At 42.9% G+C, this 24,049-nt stretch overlaps 1 protein-coding gene across 7 annotated transcripts in view; it reads right to left on the minus strand.

The window, feature by feature from the left end:
• The window catches only part of NEK11 (NIMA related kinase 11), a 293,211-nt gene that overhangs the window by 156,346 nt on the left and 112,816 nt on the right, over positions 1-24,049 (minus strand). For 6 of the 7 annotated variants that reach the window (XR_014825059.1, XM_084991786.1, XM_021071328.2 and 3 more), the window contains 4 exons: positions 23,500-23,585; positions 20,855-20,974; positions 18,716-18,809; positions 13,012-13,126 (listed from right to left, as the gene is read on the minus strand). Coding sequence is in view for 5 of the 7 variants with exons in the window: in XM_084991786.1 (XP_084847912.1) it covers positions 13,012-13,126; positions 18,716-18,809; positions 20,855-20,974; positions 23,500-23,585 (415 nt within the window). In the remaining 2 variants the exon portion in view is untranslated. Of the gene's footprint in view, positions 1-9,234; positions 10,565-10,612; positions 13,127-18,715; positions 18,810-20,854; positions 20,975-23,499; positions 23,586-24,049 lie in introns of those variants that run through there. The other variant, XR_014825060.1, reaches the window with a different exon arrangement.

Below are 24,049 nucleotides of genomic sequence, written 5' to 3' on the forward strand. Positions count from 1 at the left end.
TTGCAGGTTTTCTGAAGTTTTGATATAAGAGTCTATATGTATATGAGATTGTTTTACCTTGTTGGTCTCTTAATTCCAAGTGCATCTCCAGTGTCCTGCAGTTGTACCCACCTCTTCTCATGATTTCTGATTTTGGTGGCATAATTGTGCATGGATGATTTCGTATCTTTTCTGAATATATACCTTTACTGGTGAGCCTTGTCGTTTGCGGCATTTTTGTTTCCTGTTGCGGCCTTTTCTTTTCCGTCCAGAGAAGTTCCTTTAGTATTTGTTGTAAGGCTGGTTTAGTGTTGCTGAGTTCTCTTACCTTTTGCTTATCTGTGAAGCTTTTGATTTCTCCTTCAAATCGGAATGAGAGCCTTGCTGGGTAACCTAATCTTGGTTGGAGGTTTTTCCTTTCATCATGTGAAGTATATCATGCCATTCCCTTCTGGACTGCAGAGTTTCTGCTGAAAAATCTGCTGATAACCTTATCGGGGTTCCCTGGATGTTACTTGTTTCTTTTCCCTAGCTGCTTTCAATATGTTCTCTTTGTCTTTAATTTTGGTCAGTTCAAATAATATGTGTCTTGGGGTGTTTCTCCTTGGGTTTATTTTATATGGTACTCGTTGTGCTTCCTGGGTTTGCATGAGTGGTTCCTTTCCCAAGTGAGGGAATTTTTTGGCTCTTATCTCTTGGAATATTTTTTCTGTCTCTTTCTCTCTCTCTTCTCCTTCTGGCACCCCTATAAAACGGATGTTGGTGCGTTTCACGTTGTCCCAGAGGTCTCTGAGACTCTCTTCATTTGGTTTCAATCTTTTTTCTCTTTTCTGTTCTGCACCCGTAATTTCCACTAATCTGTGCTCCACCTCGCTTATTCGTTCTTCTGCCTCCTGTATTCTGCTGTTAGCTGCTTCTGGTGAATTTTTTATTTCAGTTCTTCTTGTTTAAGTTTTATATTCTGTATCTCTTTGGTCAGTGTTTCCTGAAAGTTATCCATCTTCGCCTCCAGTTTATTTCCAATGTCTTGCATCATCTTCAGCATCAACAGTCTAAAGTCTTTTTCCTGGAGGCTGAGAATCTCCTGATCACTTAGCTGATTTTCTGGGGGGTTTCCTTTCTCCCTCATGTGCATTATACATCTCTGTCTTTTCATTTTTATAGGTTTTTGGTGTGGTGACCTTTTTACAGATAAGAGAGTTGTAGCCTCTTTTACTTCTGGTCCCTGCCCCCCTTGTGGCCGAAGTTGGTATGGGGGCTTGCTGTAGGCTTCCTGATGAGAGGGACTGATGCCTGCCCACTGGTAGGTGGAGCTGATTCTAATCCCTCTGGTGGGTGAGGCTTTGTCTCTGGATGGGATTAGAGGCAGATGTGTGCCTGAGGAGTCTTTAGGCAGCCTGTTTACTGAAGGGCAGGGCTGTAATTCCACTTGGATTGTTGTTTGGCCTGGGGCTTCTCAGCACTGACTGATGGATGTGGCCAGATTTTCCCCAAATGGCCACCTCCAGAGTAAGGCACACTGCTGAATACTCCCGAGAGCTTTGCTTCCAATGTCCTTCCCCCACCACAAGCCACATTCACCCCTGTTTTCCCAGGATGTCCTCCAAGAACTGCAGTCGGGTTTGACCCAGATTCCTATGGAGACTTTGCTTTGCCCTGGGACCCAGTGCACATGAAAGTCTGTGTGTGCCTTTTAAGAATGGGGTCTCCATTTCCCCCAGTCCCGTGGAGCTCCTGCACACAAGCCCCACTTGCCTTCAATGCCAGATGCTCTGGGGCTCTTTGTCCCAGTGTCAGATCCCCACACGAGAGAGTTTGATGTGGGGCTCAGAACTCTCACTCCTGTAGGTGAGTCTCTGTGAACCAGTTACTTTCCAGTCTGTGGGGCTTCCCACTTGGGAGGTATGGCATTGCTCACATCACCTAATCACCCCTCCTTCCTCTTGATGTGTCCTCCTCTTTGTCTTCTGGAGTAGGATATCTTTTTGAAGGTTTCCAGTCCATTTGGTTGAAGATTGCTCAGCATTTAGTTGTAAATTTTGCTGTTTTTAGGAGAGAAGTTGAGCTCCAGCCCTTCTATTCAGCCATCTTAATCCCATCTTACAGTCGAAAATTAATTAACCTTTACATTTAAATAATCAGAGTTCCCGTTGTGGCGCATTGGCAGTGGTTAACCATTTTGACTAGGAGCCATGAGGTTGTAGCTTCGATCCCTGCCTTCCCTCAGTGGGTTAAGGATCTGGCATTGCCATGAGCTGGGGTGTAGGTTGAAGATGCAGCTTGGATCTAGCGTTGCTGTTGCTCTGGTGCAGGCTGGCATCTATAGCTCCAAATGGACCCCTAGCCAGTGAACCTCCATATGCTGTGAGTGCAGCCCTAAAAGGATAAAAAAAAAAATTACATAATCGCTTGGGCTAATGTTTATCAAATTGGACAGCACAGTTGTAGACAGATTCTTCTTCCCTCCTCACACCATCAGGGGACTCTGAAACACAGACTCGAGCTGCATCATAGACCTGCTGAATCAGAAGCTCAGGAGTGGGGATCCACCCTGGTGTGCTGATGAGGGTTTAACAAGAGGGAGGTACTGATTAGTAGCATTTGCCAATTTCCCTGGTTCATCCTCACCATAGCTGATTTTAAGCTATCTCTGGACACCTTTTTGGTAGGAGATCAGGCTCTGAGAGCTAGCCAGCCAGACAGAAGTCTGCATTTCAGTAACCTTTCCAGGTCATTCTCTCTCTTTTTTGGGGGGAGTGGGTCTTTTTGGGGCCCCATTACAGACCATGGAGGTTCCCAGGCTAGGGGTTGAATCAGAGCTTCAGCTGCCATCCTACACCACATCCACAGCAACTCAGGATCCAAGCCACATCTGTGACCACACCACAGCTCATGGCAACACCAGATTCTTAACCCACTGCATGAGGTCAGGGATCGAACACTGCATCCTCATGGATACCAATCAGGTTCGTTAACCACTGAGCCATGACAGGAATGCCCCAGCTGGTTCTGATGTACAGAATAGTGTGAGAACCACTGATGCAGACCTTCTAAACCAGAGTCTAAGAAGACAGAGACTAAGGTGTTTGGGTTCTAAATTTCCCATAAGGGATTTCAATGAGCAGTCCATTTGGAAAGCCTAGATTCAGAACACACATGAGCACACACACATTAACACACACCTGTGTGTGAGGTGGTCTGATGCAGGGTATTGAGACCTGCTTCCTCCTGGGGATGGACAAGCCTGAGCCTTGGCCCCTAAGATGGCAGGTCATGTCCAGCCTGCCCTCCTCTGGCAGCCATTCCAAACCTTCTACCCTCTAGTAGAAAGAATGACATCACAGGCGCAGACCCAAGATGTGAGCTACCCTGGCCCTCTAACCACAACTCCTGCGCTACTCTAACACTTAAAAAGAGCATTGAGAGTTATATTCATACTAGGATAATCTAGAATTTTTATTTTAAGAAAACCTCTGACAAATTTGAGAAAATTTCTGAAAACACCTTAGAGTTGTTTACAACATACAATAGTCAAAGAGCACCAATTTGAACAAGGTGCTATGTCACTTCTAGAACACACATGCCCTCCTTTCAGGTAAGTACAGCCTGCCTATCTCACCAGCTTTGTGGTAAGAATCAAATGATTCAACTATGCACATAAAATTATATCTGGAACATTCTAAGTCCATGTGCAGCCTTAAGGGAGGCAAAAATCATACACTCATTTGAAATGAGCACAGACTTTTCCCTGTCTTAACAATCTATGCTACCGAAAAGTGGCCTGCTAAAATTCCTTTATAGTCTAACTAAAGAAGAAAATAATAAAACGAATTCACAGCAACTTGTCTAAAACCAGGAGGCCACTCATACATCCAGCCTCCAAGGTAGGGTACATAATAAATCCCTGTGATTCAGAAAACCCCCTCATTTCATTACAAACTCAGAACAGAGAATGCCATTAAAATTACTGCATGAATTACTTGAATATTTCCATTGCAAAAGTCATAGCTATGCTTACCAAGCTCTTTATTTGAATCTACTGAGTTTGGCCTACATCCCAAATGAGACTACAGTGGAAAAACTAATGCAAATTTTTGCCCTTATTATGCTCCTTAGCACAAAATATTTTTACATTTATAGTGTATTTAGAGAAAATAGTTGGAAAATTTAGCTGCTGGTTTATGGACTGAGGGTGGCTGGCAAAGGAGCATCTTTTAAAGCAAGAAGTTTGTTCCAGGTTCCACTTCTGGGTGTAACCATGGCATCCCTGACCCATGAACAGGAGAACACACACATCTGTAGATTTGGCTTTGACTCTGGGGCTGTCTATAGTCTTGACAAAAAAGACACTTTTTCTTGGTGCTAAATTAACTGGCCCAGATGGACATAATTAAGACCATAATTAGATAAGGGAAACTCATAAGCCTAATTTTACATTTCCCATAAATGCAAAAACTAAAGCAAACAAAAGTACTGAATTCCAAATCATTCTTAGTTCATATAGTGAAGGTGCTTACAAACTATAGTCAGAAGGTCTGGGTGATTAAAAACCAAAACCAATTGCAAAGGTTTTATGTGGAACTTGGAAGAATATTGCAACTTGCTTTGACCTGTATTTTTTTCAGCAAGAGACTGTCAAGCACTCTGTTTTGTGTACTATGCTGATTTTCTTGCATACCATCTAATTTATTCCTCACTTAATCTCCCAAATTGAGTATTACTATTATTCCCATTATACAGATGAGAAAACTGAGGCTTGGGGGAAAAAATATATATATATATATATTATTTTTGCCCAAGTTCACAGAGTTGATAAATGGCAGAAGTAGGGAAAAGATCAGGTCTGGCTCCAAACTCCTTTCAAGTATATTCGCAGCTGCCAGTCTATCAGAGTTTTGTGAAATGTCTGTAGTTATTCCAGATGTTTTAGTTGTTCTTATTTGGAACATACTGGAAGTAAAGTTACTCAAAGGTAGAGAAGAGACTATTCACCCAAATGCTATTGTTTCATCTCAGTCATACGGATGACTTAGATGAACTGCTGTGTCGCCCATGGAGGCCACCTCTCAGCTCTCCTCCCGTGAACTTGCTGCTTAGCTGCAGGCATGCAGGAAGCTGCCAGCCTCAGAATGCAGCATCTCTGGCCCTTCTGAGCACTGGAGCTGGTGGGGATGGTGGGGAGCAACACTTCTGCCCAATACAGGATTCCTCTATGGGAACTCTCTGATCAGGAAGCTCCCCATCGGGCTGATGGACACTGACTCAGAACTTCAAGGATATCTGAGGCTCTTCCTACCCATACTCCTTCCTTCCTGCTCACTCCCCTTTTTTTACTGGCCACACTTGCAGCATATGGAAGTTCCTAGGCCAGGGGCCAGGGGTCAAGCCCACCCCACAGCAGTGATTCAAGCCATAGCAGTGGCAACACCAGATCCTTAACCTGCTGCACCGCCAGCGAGCTCCCTCCTGCTCTCCTTTTACAGGCATCAGATATGCATCTCAGCTTGGAGACTCTCTCTGCTACTCCTGATTCCACTCCTGTCCCCTTCCACCAGCATGACCCTCAATACATCTCTTGTACTTCTATCTCAGTCTCAGTGTCTGCTCCCCAGAGGACCCAGCTGACACAACCATGAAAAGTATTTTCACAGTGGGGCCCTAGCAAGCCTGCTATTAAAAAATAAAGCCTAATCCACAAACAAATACATGCTCTCACTATCACATTTAAAGTGCTGCCATGGGTCCTACGGGGAGACTAAGGTGATGCAAACAAAAGAGACATGTGTGCCTGCACAGATAATATTTAACAAAACCCCTCCAATCCTGGTAATGAGAATACACCAAGCAAAAATGGCAAGGCGTCTGGGAGGCTTATCTTATGGTGATGTGACCACTTTTATTAAAATAAGTACTGACCTGTCTTTATTGCAGAAGAAGAAACCATATTTTCACCCTGTTGGTGGTTTACATAAGAGATTATTTAAATATAGGAGTATCTATAAAGAAAGAGGCAAAGGCTAGGCTACTCAAAAAGCATGCACGGAGGATTTCTATTCCCAGGTCTCCAAATTCCTCCTTTATTTTATATCTTTCTGGTATCCATCTGGTAAAATTAGATTAAAATCTCCCTCAAGAAGAAAGAGACAAAAATGATAGTTGAACACTAATGCACATAAATTAGCCTCTTCTAGCTCCTTGTTATTCTAATGTTTACCCAACTGAATTAATCTGTGCAATAAATGTATGCTGTGTATGGCAAAAAGCATTAGTGTTCTTATAGAATCTTCCCTCCTAGATTTAGTCATTCATTCAACAAACATTTATCAAGCATCCACTCAGAGCCAGCCAGTGTATCGGCAGGGGAGGATAAAAAGATGGACGAGAAGGCATGGTCCACACACTCACTGAGCTTAGAACCTGGCCCAGAGCTTTTCAAACTTGCGCATGCAGACAAATCACTGGGATTTTGCATCCAGTAAGTCTAGGGTGGGGTCTGAGATTCTGCATTTGTAACAAGTCACTTTCTGGCCTTCCCGAGGACACCACTAAAATTTCTCATCCAGGCACCATAAACACACAAAGATTCGTCTTGTTCAAAATGTGTAATCTCACCAATAAAAGGAGGCCAAACATATAACTAGAGATCATATATTCATAAGCAACCGTTTATGCAAATTGTCAAATTATTATATCTTAAAATGGAGTTGTAGGAGGCAGTCAGTAGAGAGTAGGGGAGTTTATTCAATTCTAAGCTATTTGAAGCCAGGAACACAGGCCATGTGGAGTTAAGATGGGGAGAGGAGTTGCATTTGTTCATTTTTCCTAGATTCAAAAAAGAAAATTAATCTGAAATATAAAAAGGATGAAGTCACTTTGACCTATTCTACAACCTCAAATGTCCAGGGGCAAAAATGCAATGAAAGTCTGTAGGCATCTGAAACTCATGTATTTTTCCAGCTAATCTTTAAGAGTAAGAAGAAACTCCCATGAATAATTTGAAGGAGCCATGGTCAGAAAAAGACAAGTCAGGGGTTAGCAGGAAAGGACGGTCAAGGTTGGCTGTGAAACTACACATTCAGGGTTTGTATGACATGCATTCTGACACGTGGATGCCAATGCAAAGAACCAGCAAGATGAAACTGATAAAGACTCCATCTTGCAACCTCAGGGACAAGTCCAGCTGGGGAGATGTAAATGCTGGCAACATCACATATACTTTCTGCAGACACACATGGGAAAATGCACTTTTTTCAGAATAAGTCAGATTTGTAGTACTGTTCTCACATGGATAGAATGCTCTGAAACATGACAATCATTTTGGATATTTTGGCAGGTTTCCTATTTTCTATTTTGATTTTTTTTTTTTTTTTGAGAAGAAAGAGAAGTTGGGGGAAATGGCTGTTAGTCATGAGTGACAATAGGAATTAGATGCTGCTGCTGTAGTTCCTTGCCAGAAAGGTTTTGTTGTTGTTGCTGCTGATTTTCACTTGGAAAAAAAAAAGTTCGACAAGTGAATCTAGAGCTGGCTGCTACTGATGCAGCCCTGACTGTCAAGAAATAGAACAGGAAGCCCCTTTACAGAAACCAGAGAGGACAAATTTAAATGCCTCTTACAAATACTAAATTGAACTCTGGCCTGAACACTAAAGCAGACTATTTCAATCACTTCAACCAAATACTAGCATGCAAATCAAAGACATTCATGTGACTGGAAGCAGGAACTGTCCATTACCATTGCGTTTGCTCTCTGTGGAATCTTAGCTCTCTTTGGGCATCAGCATGAGGCTCTCCAGGTACTAGGCACAGGGGCCATGAGCAACAACTGCACGCTTGGAAAACAATTTCAACTGAAGGAAAACCACAACATGGGATGTCCAAAATACTGTCTGAAGCACACAATAAATGAGGTTTTAATCGATTATATTTTGTGTTTCATCCTACTGTAAAGCCGTGATGGATGCTCAATTTTCTGCTTAAATGATTCATTCCAAACCTGAACCATGATAGGCCAGATGAGGTCACTTAAGGATGCTCCCTGATCCCCGTGCAGAGCTCTGCTTTAATAACTACTGCCTAATTTTTGTTTGTGAATAACTGATGTTCTAGGGCCTGCTTTTCCTCTTGTTGTGCCTGCTTAGGACACAACAGGGGGCAGCTGTTATTCTGCATCCACTTTCATTTTCCAAATTGGATGTCATCTTTTTATTTTTTTTTATTTTTTGGCTTTTTTTTTTTGCTATTTCTTGGGCCGCTCCTGCAGCATATGGATGTTCCCAGGCTAGGGGTTGAATCGGAGCTGTAGCCACCGGCCTACACCAGAGCTACAGCAACGAGGGATCTGAGCCACGTCTGCAACCTACACCACAGCTCACGGCAACGCCGGATCGTTAACCCACTGAGCTAGGGCAGGGACCGAACCCACAACCTCAGGGTTCCTAGTCGGATTCGTTAACCACTGAGCCACGACGGGAACTCCGGATGTCATCTTTTAAATTTCAACCAGAGGTACCTACCCAGCTTATCATGAAGAAGGGGCACGCTGAATTACTAAAAATGCCTCTGGGTGGCGAATCAGCACATCTCCATTCAATATTAGATTCATTCTAATTGTCCTCTAGAGGTCAGAAAATTTAGGGAGACTTTTCCCGGGAGTAAATGGGAGAGTCGGGTAGAGATGCAAATGTAACTCAGCAGAATATGTGACAAATATGAAACAGAATCACCATCAATTTATAGTCATCAATCAAGCCACTAAGACAGCTGGAGCTCTGGAAGTGATGGGACATCTGGACACATGGACGTGGCCTCCAGCACATGGTCATTTTGCTGAGGGGCTAACAGTCTCTGTTTTGGGAGGGCTTGGACACTGGGCTGTTATGTTTTGTTCAATGATGTGCAGGCTGCTTTTGTGGGTCCTAGGTCCTTTTAACCCTGCTGGTAGGGGTCCCCAACACAAAAGACTGAGGGAGGAGCCAAGGGATGCCAGCTCCTTGTCTTCTCACCTCCTGAGAGAAGATCTCAATCTCTATTAGCTCTCCTCATGGAAGAGAGTGTTGCTGGATTGACATTAGAAGAAAACCCCATGATCACTTTCTGGACTAAGGACTTCATGTCCCAAACAATATCTAGAGACCCTCCCGGTTGCCTTCTACTTCCACGACTTCATGCCAGTCTCTCTCAGCCATTCATTAGCTAAAACACAGGCTAACAGGTATTATTCATGTTCTCTTTTTCCTTTCTGTTTTTTTCTGGATATTTTATCAATGTTATTGAAGTATAATTTATAGACAATAAAATGCATTCATTGAAAATATAGAGTTCAGTAAGTTTTGACAAACATACACAGCTGGGTAACTAACCATCACCACAATCAGTTCCATCACCACAAAAACCTCCTTGTGCAGTTTTGGAGCTAATTTCCAACACCAGGACCCCCCCACTCTCCCCCTGCCCCAGGCAACCATTGGCCTCTAGTGATGGAAACATCACCAGAGTTAAGCGCTGCTAGTTCCAGAACTTCATAGAAATGGAATCATTCAACAGGAATTCTTTTGTTTGTGGCTTCTTTCACTCATCATAGTGTTTTGATATTCACCCACACTGTTGTATATTGATGGTTTGCTCCTTTTCATTGCTGAGTATTACGTTGTATGGATAAACTACAAGTTTATCTGCTTGCCTGTTGATTGATACTTGACTTGTTTCTAATTTTTGGCACTATAAATACAACTGCTAAGAACATTTGTGTTCCTATCTTCTTGCAGACATGCTTTCATTTCTCTTGGTAACTATCTTAACAGTTTTTTTTTTAATTAAAAGAATAAAATTATATCACTGTCTGACAGAGTTCAAATCACCTTATTTCCACTTGGACATTTAAAGGGAGATAGCACCATAAGTCATAGGTCAGCCTGTAACTAAAAAGAGCAAGTGGGCTCCATATAGGCAAGGAAAGGGTGACCCCTGGAAGTCTGAGCTTTCTCTGAGCACAGGGAAGAGGCTTAGAATTCACTCAAGGAGTAGCTTAAAAGGAAGAGGTGACAGCTGAGCAGGCTATGGGTAGGCAGGCGGGGCCTCTCTCAGAGCAGCCTCTGCATCACAAGAGCCATGCTCTAAGTAGGTCTCAGGCTGTTCCAGCTTTGCAAGAAAGGTTCTTCTGAAATTCAGCTGTGAGTTGCTGGAAATAAAGCTAGAGTGTAATAAAGTTCCTGGCAAAAAGTAATGTGCAAGAAATCATCAGCATTACACACAAGGAGTTAAGTAGGGTAATTTCTTCAACGTTCCAGTTGTGCTTTCCCATTTGATTATGAAGGTTATCCACGACTTTGGCTAGATTAAAACAGCTGTAGTAAACTAAATGCATATCAGATGTACCTGCCTTCCTTCTCTGTAAATACCTCCTTGGTCCCAGAGGGAATTTCCCAATTCAACATCAAAGACTGCTTAAATGTTTGGTGAAAGGGCTAAAAAAAAGTGATTATGGGAGTTCCCGTCATGGCACAGTGGTTAACGAATCCGACCAGTAAACCATGAGGTTGTGGGTTCGATCCCTGGCCTTGCTCAGTGGGTTAAGGATCTGGCATTGCTGTGAGCTGTGGTGTAGGTTGCAGACGCGGCTCGGATCCTGCATTGCTGTGGCCCTGGTGTAGGCCGGTGGCTACGGCTCCGATTTCGACCCCTAGCCTGGGAACCTCCATATGCTGCAGGAGCAGCCCTAGAAAAGGCAAAAAGACAAAAAAAAAAAAAGTGATTGCATAATTTTATTTTACTTATATAAGTTAGATAAAAACTAAATAAAAACTTCCTCTGGGTAAGAAAAGTTTGGAGTCAAATCTTCCAAAAGGCAAATAATTAATCACTTCAGAGTTCATCAACAAATTAAAGTCTCACATCTCCAAGTTTCAGGATTAAGCTATGTGATCCCTGATCATCTTGCCGTTGCCCACCATCTAAGCAATCATCCATCCAAAGGCTACATTTTCATAGTCTACGTCTCCCTTAAAATTAACACTTAAGAAAGAACAGAAATTAGAAAATCAGAACTTACAGAGAGGAAAAAATAAGGGAAATGTTTAAAGTATTTTTCAAGGCATCTGGCCCAACTAACACTACTATGTATTTTTTGGATCTTGCAGCTTATTATGGGGATTTAAGTAGTGTTTCCTTATGGAGTGAATAAGGGGGTCAAAGGAGTGAATTTGCCCACTTCAAGTCTGGCTGGTAACTCAATACATGGTCTACCATATAGAAACCCCCTGACAAAAGACAAAGGGAGAGGTGAGAAAGATGCCAGCCTGAGTGTCCAAGCAGCTATGTGGTCAGAGCTAGCTTGGGGGCAATGTGCACTAGAAAGCAAAAAAAACTTTGGAGTCCTTGGGTAACTTACTGTCTTCTCTATGAAATTACTGGCTTTTTCTCTATGAAATGAGTAATATGTACATTTTCCATTTGAAATCTGGAGTCTGGGCTCAGGTTTTTTCTTCCTGGACCACCCACTCACATCCTGTCCTGGGGCTTACTCTTTCTGTACGGTGAGGGCCCTTCGTGTCAGGGGCTACTCAGTGGCCTCACTCTCAGTTTCATAGTCTTAGAAAGAAAGCCCCAGGGGATATTTCTACACTTCCAAATGTTACCTTTGGAAAATAGCAAATACTATTTTAAAGAAATATCTGAAAAGAATCTAGATGCAAAGCCATCTGATACATACATTTGTCTGTCTACAGCAACCATTACCAGGTGGCTTCCAAAATACCATTTTAAAAGCTGGCAAATGCCAACTTCAGGAGCTTTGGTTCTAGTCTCCTCATAGCTGAAGGAGGCAGCACAAGATCCAACAGCCCCATTAGGAAAACAGCAAATGCAGATTTGGGCTGAGATGACCAGCCAGTCCAAGGTGCACTGCCTTCATTCTTTGGAGAGAGAACTCAGCTACTGCCAGAGGTTGCTGCTCACCACTGTGCAGCCACAAGGATGCTCCTGGAGACCTCCAACCCCAAGGAGCATAGTTAGCCAAGGGCCCTGGTGGCTCTTCTGAAATCCACTCTTGCATACTCCCAGAGGCTACCACACCCACCCCCAGCGCCCACCACAGCAGAGATGCTAAGGCCTCTGACTGCAACTTGCCGGAAGCACTTCCTGATGTCCTAGGCACCTCTGTCTGCCTCACAGACCGGTTCACATCCAGGGAATCTTCCTCTTCACTTGGGACGAGACTTGAATCACGGTCTGACGGTTCTCAGCCTCTTCCAGCTCCTTTCCTAATTCCTTTTCTGCAGACATTTTCCTTGCACTTTTAGTCCCATCCTGCCATCTGTTTCTCAGAGATCCAGACAAGATATCATTCATTCACTCAAGGAATGTTTATTGAGAGCCTACGACATTGCTGGCACTTGTCTGCAGCCCTGGGGAGGGAGGTACAGGACCAAGAGGCCCCTGCTCACAGCCCTCCCCTCAGGGTCATGAACCGCTTCCTTTTCTTTGGCTTTTACTATGTGCTAGGGACAGGGCTGAGAGCACATCACAGGCCTCATCTCATTCACTTTATCCTTGTTTCATGATTAAGGAAACTGAGACCCAGAGAGACTGTCGCCAGAGACTCCCTAACAGAGTCAGCTTTTTTTTTACTCTAAAAACTCATGGTTTTAACCATTAGGCTAAAATGGTTTGGCTGATAGCTCTGAGCACTTTTCTTCTGGTTCACGAGGATCAGGGCAACTGTTTACAGAGGGAAACAGCACTTTAGAGCATCCAAAGTCTTATGTAGTTCCAGAGCCAGGTTAGTGGAGAAGCTGTTAGCTCAAGCAAAAGAGGAGGCCCCTTGCCTGGTGTGAGTTTCTAGGTCACCTTCACCATGGCAGAGATGGAAGAGAACTTACAAACCCATGGCTTCTCAGCTCTTCAGTTCTGACTGCAGCCTGGCTCTGGCAAACTGAGAGAAGGGGGCCACAGACACTCAGGCCTACTGCACGGTCAGCCACATCAACCCCCACATCCCCCCCAAGTAGCCTTCTGAATACTGATGCAAACTCATACCATGATCTCCAAGGTCAGCTGCCGTGTCCTCCATACTTGACCCAAGTGCGCCGAGGTCTGGGAAAAGAATGGGCTGAGACTCAGGCAGGTTCTCTGAAGCTCGGTCATCAAATTCCTTATGGAAGGTAATGAATAATTTATGAGAAGCTGATCAGAGGAAACAGCACTACCACAAATGAAACAATATTCTTTTTTTTAATGTGGATACTTATTCAGCCATAAAAAAAGTGAAGTACTTGTACATAGGGATAAATCCTGAAGACATGCTAAATGAAAGAAGCTAGTCACAAAAAGATCACATACAGATGCCATTCATATTAAATGCATAAGACTGAAGGAGTGGGGGAGACTAGGGATGATTGCTAAAAGGTACAGGATTTCTTTTCGAAGTGATGAAGATGTTCTCAAATTGTGGTGATAGTTGCATAACTGTAAATCTACTAAAAGCCATTGAAAGAACATTTAAAACGGGTCAGGTATATGCTAATGTGAATTTCAGAACCATAAAATAAATAACCAAGGCTCCTCCCACATGCTCTGTGATGGTGTGTCCTCTGGGACTTCGGAAAGATGGAGGAAGCTTTTTTCTTTAAAAACATGCATTAGGGATAATGCAGTGGTGTCTGGTACATAGTAGGCGCTCAATAAATAAACACTATTGTGCGCCTGTATGGCAATAATACATGTTACAGACCTAACCAGGGGCTGGTGGGGAGGTTCTCAAGGAACCAGACTGGGAGGACCAGTAGTACCCCCAGTCTCAGCCTGTGACCCCCAAGTCTCTCAGGCAGTGAGACAGTGAGGCAGCTCACGAACCCTGAGGTCAGTGAAGAGTCCCACGGTCCCACACCCCAGGGCCAAGAGGGAAGCAACGATCAGGACCAGCGGGCATGCCAAGGCCACCCTCTCCCGCAGAGAGCCACGTCGCATAACTATGAGGACCGAGAGCCCAGTCACACAAGCTGCAGCAAGCATTACCACAAATGAAATAATATTCTTGTTTAGAAGACAACTGGAAACCAAAAGCTACCTAGTCCTCTCCCTTAAACATGATAACCTCCTCAAATCTCAAGAAAGCAGCTTGGAATAAGAGAAGCAGCCTTGAATTAACTCAGTAGGTGACCTCAGGTAAAGCATGGTAATGTCCCTTGGCCTCAGTGTCAGGGTCATGGTGAGTGTGAGGTGGGCAGGATGCCTGGGGCCCTCGAAGAAGGAGGTTCTGACCTTTAGGCTCAAATCAGCAGCAGCTAGAAACGAGACCTCCTCCCAACCATGCACCCAGGGCTTCACACTCAACTCACCCTAGTCCAGCCCTGCTCAGTTTCAACATCTCCAGAGCAGAGGGGTGGCTAGAATGACGTCCAACTTCTCTTTCAGCTTTTAAAGCTCTGTGATTCTACAAATTTCAATTTCCTAAAATAAAGAGATCTAAGAGGTGACATGAAAGAATTCACACTTCAAAAAAATAAAAGTTAAACTTCTCAAATATATCAATAGGCATTTCAACTAGTGTGGGGGTGTGTGTGTGTGTGTGTGTGTGCATGTGGTGTGTGTGTGTGTGCATCAATGCTGAATTGACCCGTTTTCCTGGATAAATGGCTTTCCTAGAAAATGACTCCAAGAGCATCTTCTCATCAAAGACAGAAAGCTGAAATTAATCTTAAATGAGTAAGTAAAACAAAGCCCTGCTACACTGTGGTGCGGCATTTGTGAAAATACAGTCATAAAGTATTTTTAAGAAGTCTACTTTCGGTACTGTATAATTGTCGCAGGAGGTGAAATTGGATCCAAATATCAAAGGATCCCTAATAGCACGGGGAAAATAAAAAACAGACTGTGAAATGTGCCTTTGAGTGTACTTCGGAAATGATTTGAAAAACAAGTGTTTGGACTCTCAACGGACTTTGATATCTGAGCTTCTCTTTGAAGAGACCAGATAGAATTGTTATAATTGCCTATCTTAGAGCATACTTAGTTAGATCTTTGATCCCCATGCCTATGTCACTTTTGGAAGCCTGATCTGCTACACACTTTTCACAGAAACCATCACACCTGCATACACCCCAGGGTAAAAGAAAGACTGGGCTTAGTGTGAGCATTGTGGTATCTAGTTGTCTGAAATCCTTTAAAGATACAGTGCCAACATGATTCCACAGTCAACTACGTTTCAAGATTTCAAAGCCCAGATTCAACCAGGCAGAAAATGCCTGCCAGTCAGGATCTGAAAAGCAAAGCAAGTCACTCTCCTCAATGCCTCAAGGCTTTTTATAATGTTTAAGATGTGACACATCTAGCCCATCTCTCCCCTAACTCTGATTCTATCTCCTACAATTGTTCCTGAAACAGAAGAATGTTTGCTTCTGCAGCCAGACAGAAGGAAGAGAACTAGAGAACAGTGCCCAGCGAGATGAGGAAGAAATTCCTGACCACAAATGCGTGTCCAGGCAGAGATGGAGGTTCGTGCCTCTTCCTTCATTCTATCCCTAATCATGTTTTTCTTTAGCGTCTTCCATCTGATTAATCCAACTTCTCACTTCTTTTATTTCATCCTTTCAGCTCACTGATACCTTTCTGTAAGATGTCTATGCCCCTCAGTCTGCAAAACTCCCCTCCTTGGTTCTGTGGATATGTTACACCTGCCCCACTCCTATGCCTGTGAATGTAATCAGACCTGCCTCCTCCCTGCCTGGCCTCTCCTCTCCACCTTTCACCTAGGGAAACAAGAAAGCCTTCCCTCAGGTCCCCTCCCCTTTTCCTCCATTCCCATTAAATGCTTTTTTTCCTCAAGAAATCTTTAAAAATTCTGCTCCTCATGGCTTTTCCAGATTCTCCTTCATCTAAAGCTGCTTTTAAGAGCCCCACTTCCTGTTCCATACTCAGCAGAGTGTGGTCCTGGCCCAGCAGCATCAGGATCAGCAGGAAGCTTGTTCTAACAAGCATTTCTAAATGTAGCATCCCAGGGCCCACACCTCACCAGTCAAATCAGGATCTGCATTTCAACAAGACCAGCAGTTGACCCAGGTGCATTCTGAAGTTCAAAAGGCCTCGTTAGAAGCCGTGAGAATTTGGGGGAGGGCCAGTCAACTGTGGACTTGAGAGGTAAAAGAAGGTTCTCCTGAGGATGAGGTGACATTTGAAAGAAAGAAAGTGGGATGCTGCAGATGGCCAGAGGGAAATGGCTGATGTAACTGCAAAGCTGGACAAGAAGAGCCAGGTGATGAGCAACCGTGTGCAGAGGCAGAACCAACCAGAGGAGGGTATTTTCCTCAAGAGCCACAGGCTGCCTAGAACATCTCCTGCCTCCATCAATATGCAACTTAGGAGACATGCTTCTGGAAAGCTAAGGACAAAAGATGTTGTTGATACTGAATCTTAGATGATTAAAGAATGAACCAAAGTCTTTGGCCAAGACAGTCTCAGGCTGCCTCTGTTCCTTGCTGATGGAAAGGAGATGGAACTGGGAAAAACAAGGCCGACACTGTGGAGGTTATGAGTTGGGACTTCATAGAATCTCTGTGAAATCCTTACTTCCCTTATTTCAACTGGGCCAAGATCTGGACTGTCTGGTTCCCATACTCTGTAGGATAATATAGAGCTAATAAAATCTTAAGTTACTTCTCAATCCTCTGAGGGCCCTGATTTATGGGGGTGGGAGCAGGACCTCATAGAGTGTTGTTGCTTAACACCAATTAATCATGTCAGAAATTAAAAAGAACACAAAAAAAGATTATTTCATAAAGGTTAATGAAGAAAAGCAAAAAAGCTGAGTTATCAGGAACTGAAGTGTAAGTTCATACTTCAAACTATATTTTTATTTGACATTATGGTAATGTCAAGAACAAAGTTCTTTAGGTTTTATAAAACAAACTATTACCATGTCTGTACTTCTCAATTTCCAACCTCTGGGGGTAAAATCACTTAGAAACAGGGGACTCTGAGCATTCCAGAAAAAAAGTCCTGGTTTCTATTAGCTGATTAAACAAGTATTTTACATATATTGACCAATGCAGAGTTCTTCTCATCATGCCAGGCTCCTGGGGAGGATCTGAGGGATCTGCAGCCTCAGTCCTGAGGAAAAGCTGACCTGCCTCCACAAGTCATCATTTCAGGGCCTCAAAAGTGTCTGGGGGGAGTTCCTATTGTGGCTCTGGGAGTTCCCATCATGGTTCAGCGGTAACAAACACGGCTAGCATCCATGAGGATGCAGATTTGATCTCTAGTCTTGCTCAGTGAGTTAAGGATCTGGTGTTGCCTGGAGCTGTGGGGTAGGTTGCAGATGCAGCTCGGACCCCACGTGGCTATGACTGTGGCTCTGATTCGACCCCTAGCCTGAGAACTTCCATTTGCTGCAGGTACACCCTTTTTTAAGATAAAATATTCAAAAAGGGTCTGGAGGGCTGAAGGAGGGTGCTCAGTGTTTGCTGGGGCTTGGGGGCAGCAAGACTCTTTTCTCCAAATAGGAGTCCTACACTGCTGCCAATCCCAGGCCCCTCAGCTGGCTCTGTCTCCACTCCTCACTCCTAAATAGGAAATATCCCACCTCCATGTCTCTGAGGCCAGCTTCCTTGAGAGTGGGAGCCTGTGGAGAACGGAGTTGGGATGAAGCATCGCCAGCACCCCCACATTGTCTGCGAAAGGGTCCAAAGAAGAGAGATGCTTAAGGTCAGAGAAGGCTGAGCCCCATCTGCACCAGCTTTGGGTTTCAGAACTCAAAGCACTCACAGCTACTAAGTAATGGAGACGAGTGAGATCACCAGTCAGAGGAAGGCAGAAAACAGTGGTCCTAGTTCTGCCTTGCTTGAGTGTGAGCTCTGCTGGGATCCCATACACCCTAGGTTTGGAGCCCTCTGATGACTGCACCACAGTGGAATGAATGTCTGAAGCCCTCAGTGATCACCCCACAGCCCCAGGGGACTTGGTTCTTCCTGCTGAAGGACAGACTCTCCCTCGGATGCAGGGATGGCAAATGAACGAATAACCAGAATTTGAGACAATGAAGTTTTCCATAAAAATGACTCCCTCTCAAGTTGCTTTTACCAAAAAACTAGGAGGTCATGTTGATGTCTCTTATCCAAATATGACCCTGAAGAAAGATTACCTTAAGTATTAAAGCCCACATGAAGGCCCATTGAGATGTCATCTACCATTAAGGAAAATGCTATTTGCTACTCAGGGGCTTGGGATGCACAGGCCATGAATTTGCAGTGCATTTCATGTAAGCCTATGACCTTATTTGTTATTGGATACCTATGGTAATCCTTCAAAGTTTGAAAGGGGTTATTAACTAACACAGTGCACAACATAAAGAGGGAGACAACATAAAAAGGGAAAGAATGAAAAATAAGACAGAAAAAAAAACCCAGTGGACTAAAGAGGTAAAGAAACAATAGCACAGTTGCAATTCAAAACCATATAGACACACATTTGTTCTGCAAAGTCCTAACTTTAAACCCTCAGTCATTCATTCAGTGCTGATTACATCACCCATAGACAGTTAGGTGCAGCTGCTCTGAATTATTGTCGTCACTAACTGCTGGGCTACATCCTAGAACAATTTGCAGTACATTCTCTCTAGAATTGGGAAAAGTTGGTCTGGATACTTTCTTTTCTATCTCGTCCTTTTTTCTACCCAACTGGCCACATGAATCTTAAGAACCTGAAACAAGAAAAGGTCTCATAAAACTGAAAACAGAAGCACACTCACATGGAGCACATTCACAGTTAGCTGCTGGAAGTTCCGCGATCTCAATTCTTGCATTCGTTTGTTGTTTTCTTCATATTTTTCTTCCACAAGCTTTCTGCATAAAGGGAACATAGAAAAAAGAGCTACAGTTTGCTAAAACCACAGCTTTGTTACACCGGTAAGTGTGATCCCTGTTTCAACAGGCAGACTGGGGTGTTGGGCAGCCATGGCGAGCACAGTGCAGTCACACTCAGTTCTCTTCTAAAGCTCCCAGGATGCCTGACTCCTTGGTCACCCTTGGAATACCAAAGCACAGAAGAGGGCAGTACTACCCTCTCTTCTGTGGCAGGGCAGCACAGAATTCTCAGACTGTGCTGACAGGGGTATATGTCTCAGATGCCAAGTACAGCGCCTAACAGGTGCTAATTAACTAGATGAAACTCAAAGAACTTATTGCCCCAGAGGGGGCAAAGAGAGCTGCATTTCAAAGAACTGATGCAAAAGAACATGAGAGTCACAATGAAGGGGAATTTTTCTCAGACATTTTCTTTGTTTCCTCTACAACAGGAGAGTTAAAAGTGATAGATTTAATAGATTTGCTATTAAACTGGAGGAAAGATTTGATTTCTTGTGATTACTTGTGTGCTAATTTGTACTTAAATTTTTTTTGAAAAATCACTGAATATCCCTGTAGTCAAATTTTGTCTTCACAATGGGTATATTATAACCCTCATGATAATGGAGTCATTTTCTGGCTAAAACATGTGACCTTTCTTGAATCCTAAAAACCATAATCAAAACAACTCCACTGCAATTCATTCACGAAATCAAGAACAAACTTTATTTAGAAACTATTGTCTTTAATAACAAAAACATTAAATTTCATGAAGAAAATGTATGACTTGTATTAAAAATGTTTTGATCTGAAAAACAATTTGTAATGTGCATGTAGGTTATTAAATTGCCTTTTTAATCTGTTCCTATCAGAGATTTTTAGCTTCAACCAATGACATGAACCATGGTACCCTGGAAATATCACCACCCCTGAGGTGTCAGAAATACATTTGGGACTGAGAATTGATGCACAGTTCAAACGACTTCCAGGAACATATTTTCTCAAGAAAATTCACACTCAGTGATGTATTGGTTTGTGTAGATCTTCCAACTGAGCATTCAGTAATATCACAGCAGTGTCTTGAAAGTGGCTGTGATGGGAATATTGATGCCACAGAATCAGGAAACAAATTAGTAGCCACTCCCCAACCCCGCCTCCCTACGCCCAAGCCCAGAGGGGGCTGTTAAACATTCACCAGCACATTACAGCACATGAAGCACTTTGATGGAAATCTTTTCCCACGTTTATTCAAGAAAATCTGTGTTAAGGGAAAACCATCTCCCAGGTTCTCACGTGGTTCATCATGATGTTCACTCTAAGTGCAAGGACACCTCAAAGCATTTCTCAGGTGCATTAACAAGGTCACAAAATGAACAGATTCGAATTTCAGGTCTTTTTTTGTGTCTCTAGTTCTTGGTTGGGGCTTCTAAGCCACCAAAAAGTTGGCAAAGGAAGAAGCAAGAAGAAAAATTAGGAAATTGGGTCATTTGCCAATGGGAAAATTAGTCTTTGAGAAAGGGTTCTCTTTCATGGGTAAACTCTGAACACTAGTGATTTCTCAGACCAGCAACACAGATTCTTGACAGAACAGAGCTGTTTCTGGCCTCTTTCCTAAAAGCAACAATTTCCTGCAGGTACACTCTTCTCACTACAGAGCAACTAGGGCTCCAGGTAGGGGATTCAGCAAACATCTGGGGAGTGTGGACAGAACAGAGAGACCACTTTAACCTCCCTTGCCTGGCTGTGTGCAGAAGCAACAAGGAGACTCAACAACAAGGAGATTTCATCTTCAAGCTGACTCTATATTTTCACTCCTAATAACCTCCCTGATAGTCAATCTTTTTCACACAAGACTGAAGCCCTGATATTAATAGTGTCTGGCATCTAATAACCACGTAGGGCTCAATATCCATCTTTCGAGAGAATGAGTGAATGAATAAACTGATAAATATATAATGAGAATGTGCATTTTGATTTCTTGTTGTGGTTTTTGCTTTTCTTCAGCAAATTCTAGAGCCCAGGGCACCTCAGGGAGGACTGCTTACTTCAGCTTCCTGGCCTCCTCATCAGCTGCCTGGACCTTCCTCAGCCGCATCCTTTCTCTTGGTGTCATCTTCTGCACTTCAGAGAGTGCCCGCAGGGTCTGCAGGTGCATCTTTTTTTGCCTGTAGATAATAAAGATTCCCCACATGCAACCCATCCCAAACATACTCAGAAAAGTTAAACAAGGATTTTGCAGAAGTATCTACACTACTGAGAAGGGAAAAGTATCTCAAGACACGCCAGACAAAAACTAATAAACTCTGGGTTAGGTAATGAGCCAAGCAGGACTGCAGTTAATAGGCAATACTTTTCAAATTAGATTTTTGTTTAAAAGCAAATGATGTACTTTCCAAATTTCTGCTAATTTCATTGCCTCTGACTGGTTTTCATATTGTAAGACAAATTAGTATCTTGGCCATTAAGGAATAAATAGACTGGCAGACTAATTCAGCCAAACAGCTAGGACACAGTTTGGAATTAGACAGGCAGGGTTTGGATCCCATCTCTCCCACTCATTAGCTCTGTTGCTGTGGGCAAGTTACCAAACCTCTCTGAACCTTAGTTTTCTCATCCATAAGGAATGGGCTATCTTGAGTATTATATGGCATAACATATGCACAGCTTCCGGCACCTAAACAGTATACCCAAATGATAGTATTATAATAGTACTGAATATATCATATTCTAGGCTTCACATAGTAGGGATTTTTATGGCAGCATGGGTAGGGAGTAGCTGCAAGGTTAACAACATTCTCTGGATTCAAATCCTAGCTCCCAGGCCACATACCCTTGGGCAAATTACTTAACATCTCCATGATCATGAAAATAATAATAACGGTACCTACTTCATAGGGTTTTTGTGAGTTTAAATGAGTTAATTCATGCAAAGTGATTATAACAATGCAAAGCTTATGGTCATTATCTCCAAAAATGTTAGTTAATATTATTCCAAGCCTCTTTCTTCAGTTACAAAAATTAATTACGTATTAAAAGGTCTGCAACCCCGTTCTCAATAGCATTTCCTTCTGTGCCTGGCATGGTTAGGACCCAATAGAAGAATGCCTTTTGCACTCCACTCCCTTCTTAAAAACCGCTAGGAAGAAACTGTAATGACCATTGTAGGGAGTTCTCTTCCCTCTGGAGTACAGTGCAGACCAGAGCCTCCAGGGGCCATGCAGTTTTCAGGAACATACATGTCTTTACTTTCTAAGACCGAATAGAGCCCCTTAAAACATAGTTACAGATCTTGAAAATAAGAGTGACAATTTGAAATCGGTATTTCATAATGTGAAAGACCACCCAAAGAACTGGATTCTAGCACACTGTAATTGTAAGCACAGTCAGGCAAGCTGTTTTACAACTGCAGTGCAAAATGATAGCTAAAATGAGTCTAGTATTTGAGAAATAAGATATCAAGTACACTCACATACCTTGTTAATAAAATAAAATGACAAGTTCTACGCATTCTTGAAAAAAATAGTAGTAACTCAAGAAAACCAGGTTGGAGCAGACCTAAAGATTTATCTCCTGAGGTGCAGGGTGTTCTTATTCTTCTTTTTGCTTTTTAGGGCCACACTAGTGGCATATGGAGTTTCCCAGGCTAAGGGACGAATCAGAGCTGCAGCTGCCAGCCTACACCACAGCTCATGGCAATGCCAGATCCTTAACCCACTGAGTGAGGCCAGGGATTGAACTCACATCCTCATGGATACTAGCTGGGTTCATTACCACTGAGCCACAGTGGGAACTCCAAGGGTGTTTTAACTGGAGATCAGACTTTAAACAAAGACAGAATATCTTTGACGGACCAGTTCCTTCAGTTTGAATGTGAAGAAGGAAAACATAGTACAGTTCAGAAACCACTGGACTAGGGGTAGGAAAAGCATATTTGTGTAATTTGACCTTAAAGATCAAGCTGATCAGGGCTACTGTTCCCACCCTACTACCCTGCACAGCTCTGGGAGCGGCTGTCATTCTCATTGGGTCCTTACAAATTAAAGAGTTCTTACAGTAAAATGACAGATTTGGTCCTATCAGTGGTGCCCTGGAGTTGTGCATCACCATCTGCACAGCTGCAGATGGCTGTTCTCACATAACCTAGTCTTCTGAGCTCTTGCAAGTTATGGCATAGAAATTCTGAATTTATGTAGAAGAGAGAAATGAAATCAGGAGAAAAATTATGGTTCTTTGAGAAATACATATCCTCTAGTTCTTGAGAAAGCAAATTCTGGCTTATTTTTAGCTGTCCCAGGATTCTACAATATTGACTTTTCAGTAGATACTCTGCCAGTCCTGTTAAACAAACAACATGTGAGAGCCACTGATGCTTAATCGGATTGTTCATTAGCATAAGTATCACTAAATGTTTGAGAGATTAATTTCTCTATATACCTACAAGGCAACTGGAGAGATCCCCTGCAGATCAGTAAGCTATGCAGAGCTTTAAACTTTTATGATTTCCATTTACTACCACCTGGGGCAAAGGGCTTTGGAAAACCAGGTTACTGAAGCTCCTTAGTTTCTTGGCAAGACTTAAGTGAATTCTAGGATACTTCATGCAGTCAGCTTAGCACTAATAGATTTTTTAAGACAAATACATTTAACATTTACACTCAATGGGCTTTTTAAAAACAAAGCAATTACTTACACAGCATTAATTATATATGCTGCCTCCTTCTGACAATTCAAATTCTTGCCTTCCAGGGTTATTTCAGAATATCGGCACATCAGGTGCTGAAAAAAAGAACAATCAAACACATCTAAAAGATGCCTCTTCAGGGATGAAGAGGCATAAAACTACTGGCATAAAACTACTTTCTGTTGTGTAGTACTATTGACAGTGCCTGGGATTTGAAAACAAACCCACTGGTAACAATTTTTCCTTCTGTAAATGGTTTAAAACATTACACAGCAGCTGATGCAACAGGATCCTGTGGGGTCGGCTCCAACTTCATCTTCTCTGCCTGCTCTTTTATTCTCTGTCACCCAGTCACAGGCATGTGTTCCTTGAGCTCCAAAACAGAGATTTCTCTCTCCCTGCTTTGGGCCTGGAGTGGATGATGCCTCCACTCCCAGGGCCAGGACGAGGGTAAGGCACCTGAGACACTCACCTTGGTGCAAAAATTTAAGGGACACAAAACTCCTCAGTAACCAAGATAAATAATATTTTAATGTAATATTATAAAAAATCAATATTA

The sequence above is a fragment of the Sus scrofa genome, chromosome 13, assembly GCF_054392235.1.
Source record: "Sus scrofa isolate SSC_HxYL_T2T_F1_AM1 chromosome 13, Sscrofa_HxYL_maternal_Yorkshire_Landrace_v2.0, whole genome shotgun sequence".
NCBI classification, from domain to species: domain Eukaryota; kingdom Metazoa; phylum Chordata; class Mammalia; order Artiodactyla; family Suidae; genus Sus; species Sus scrofa.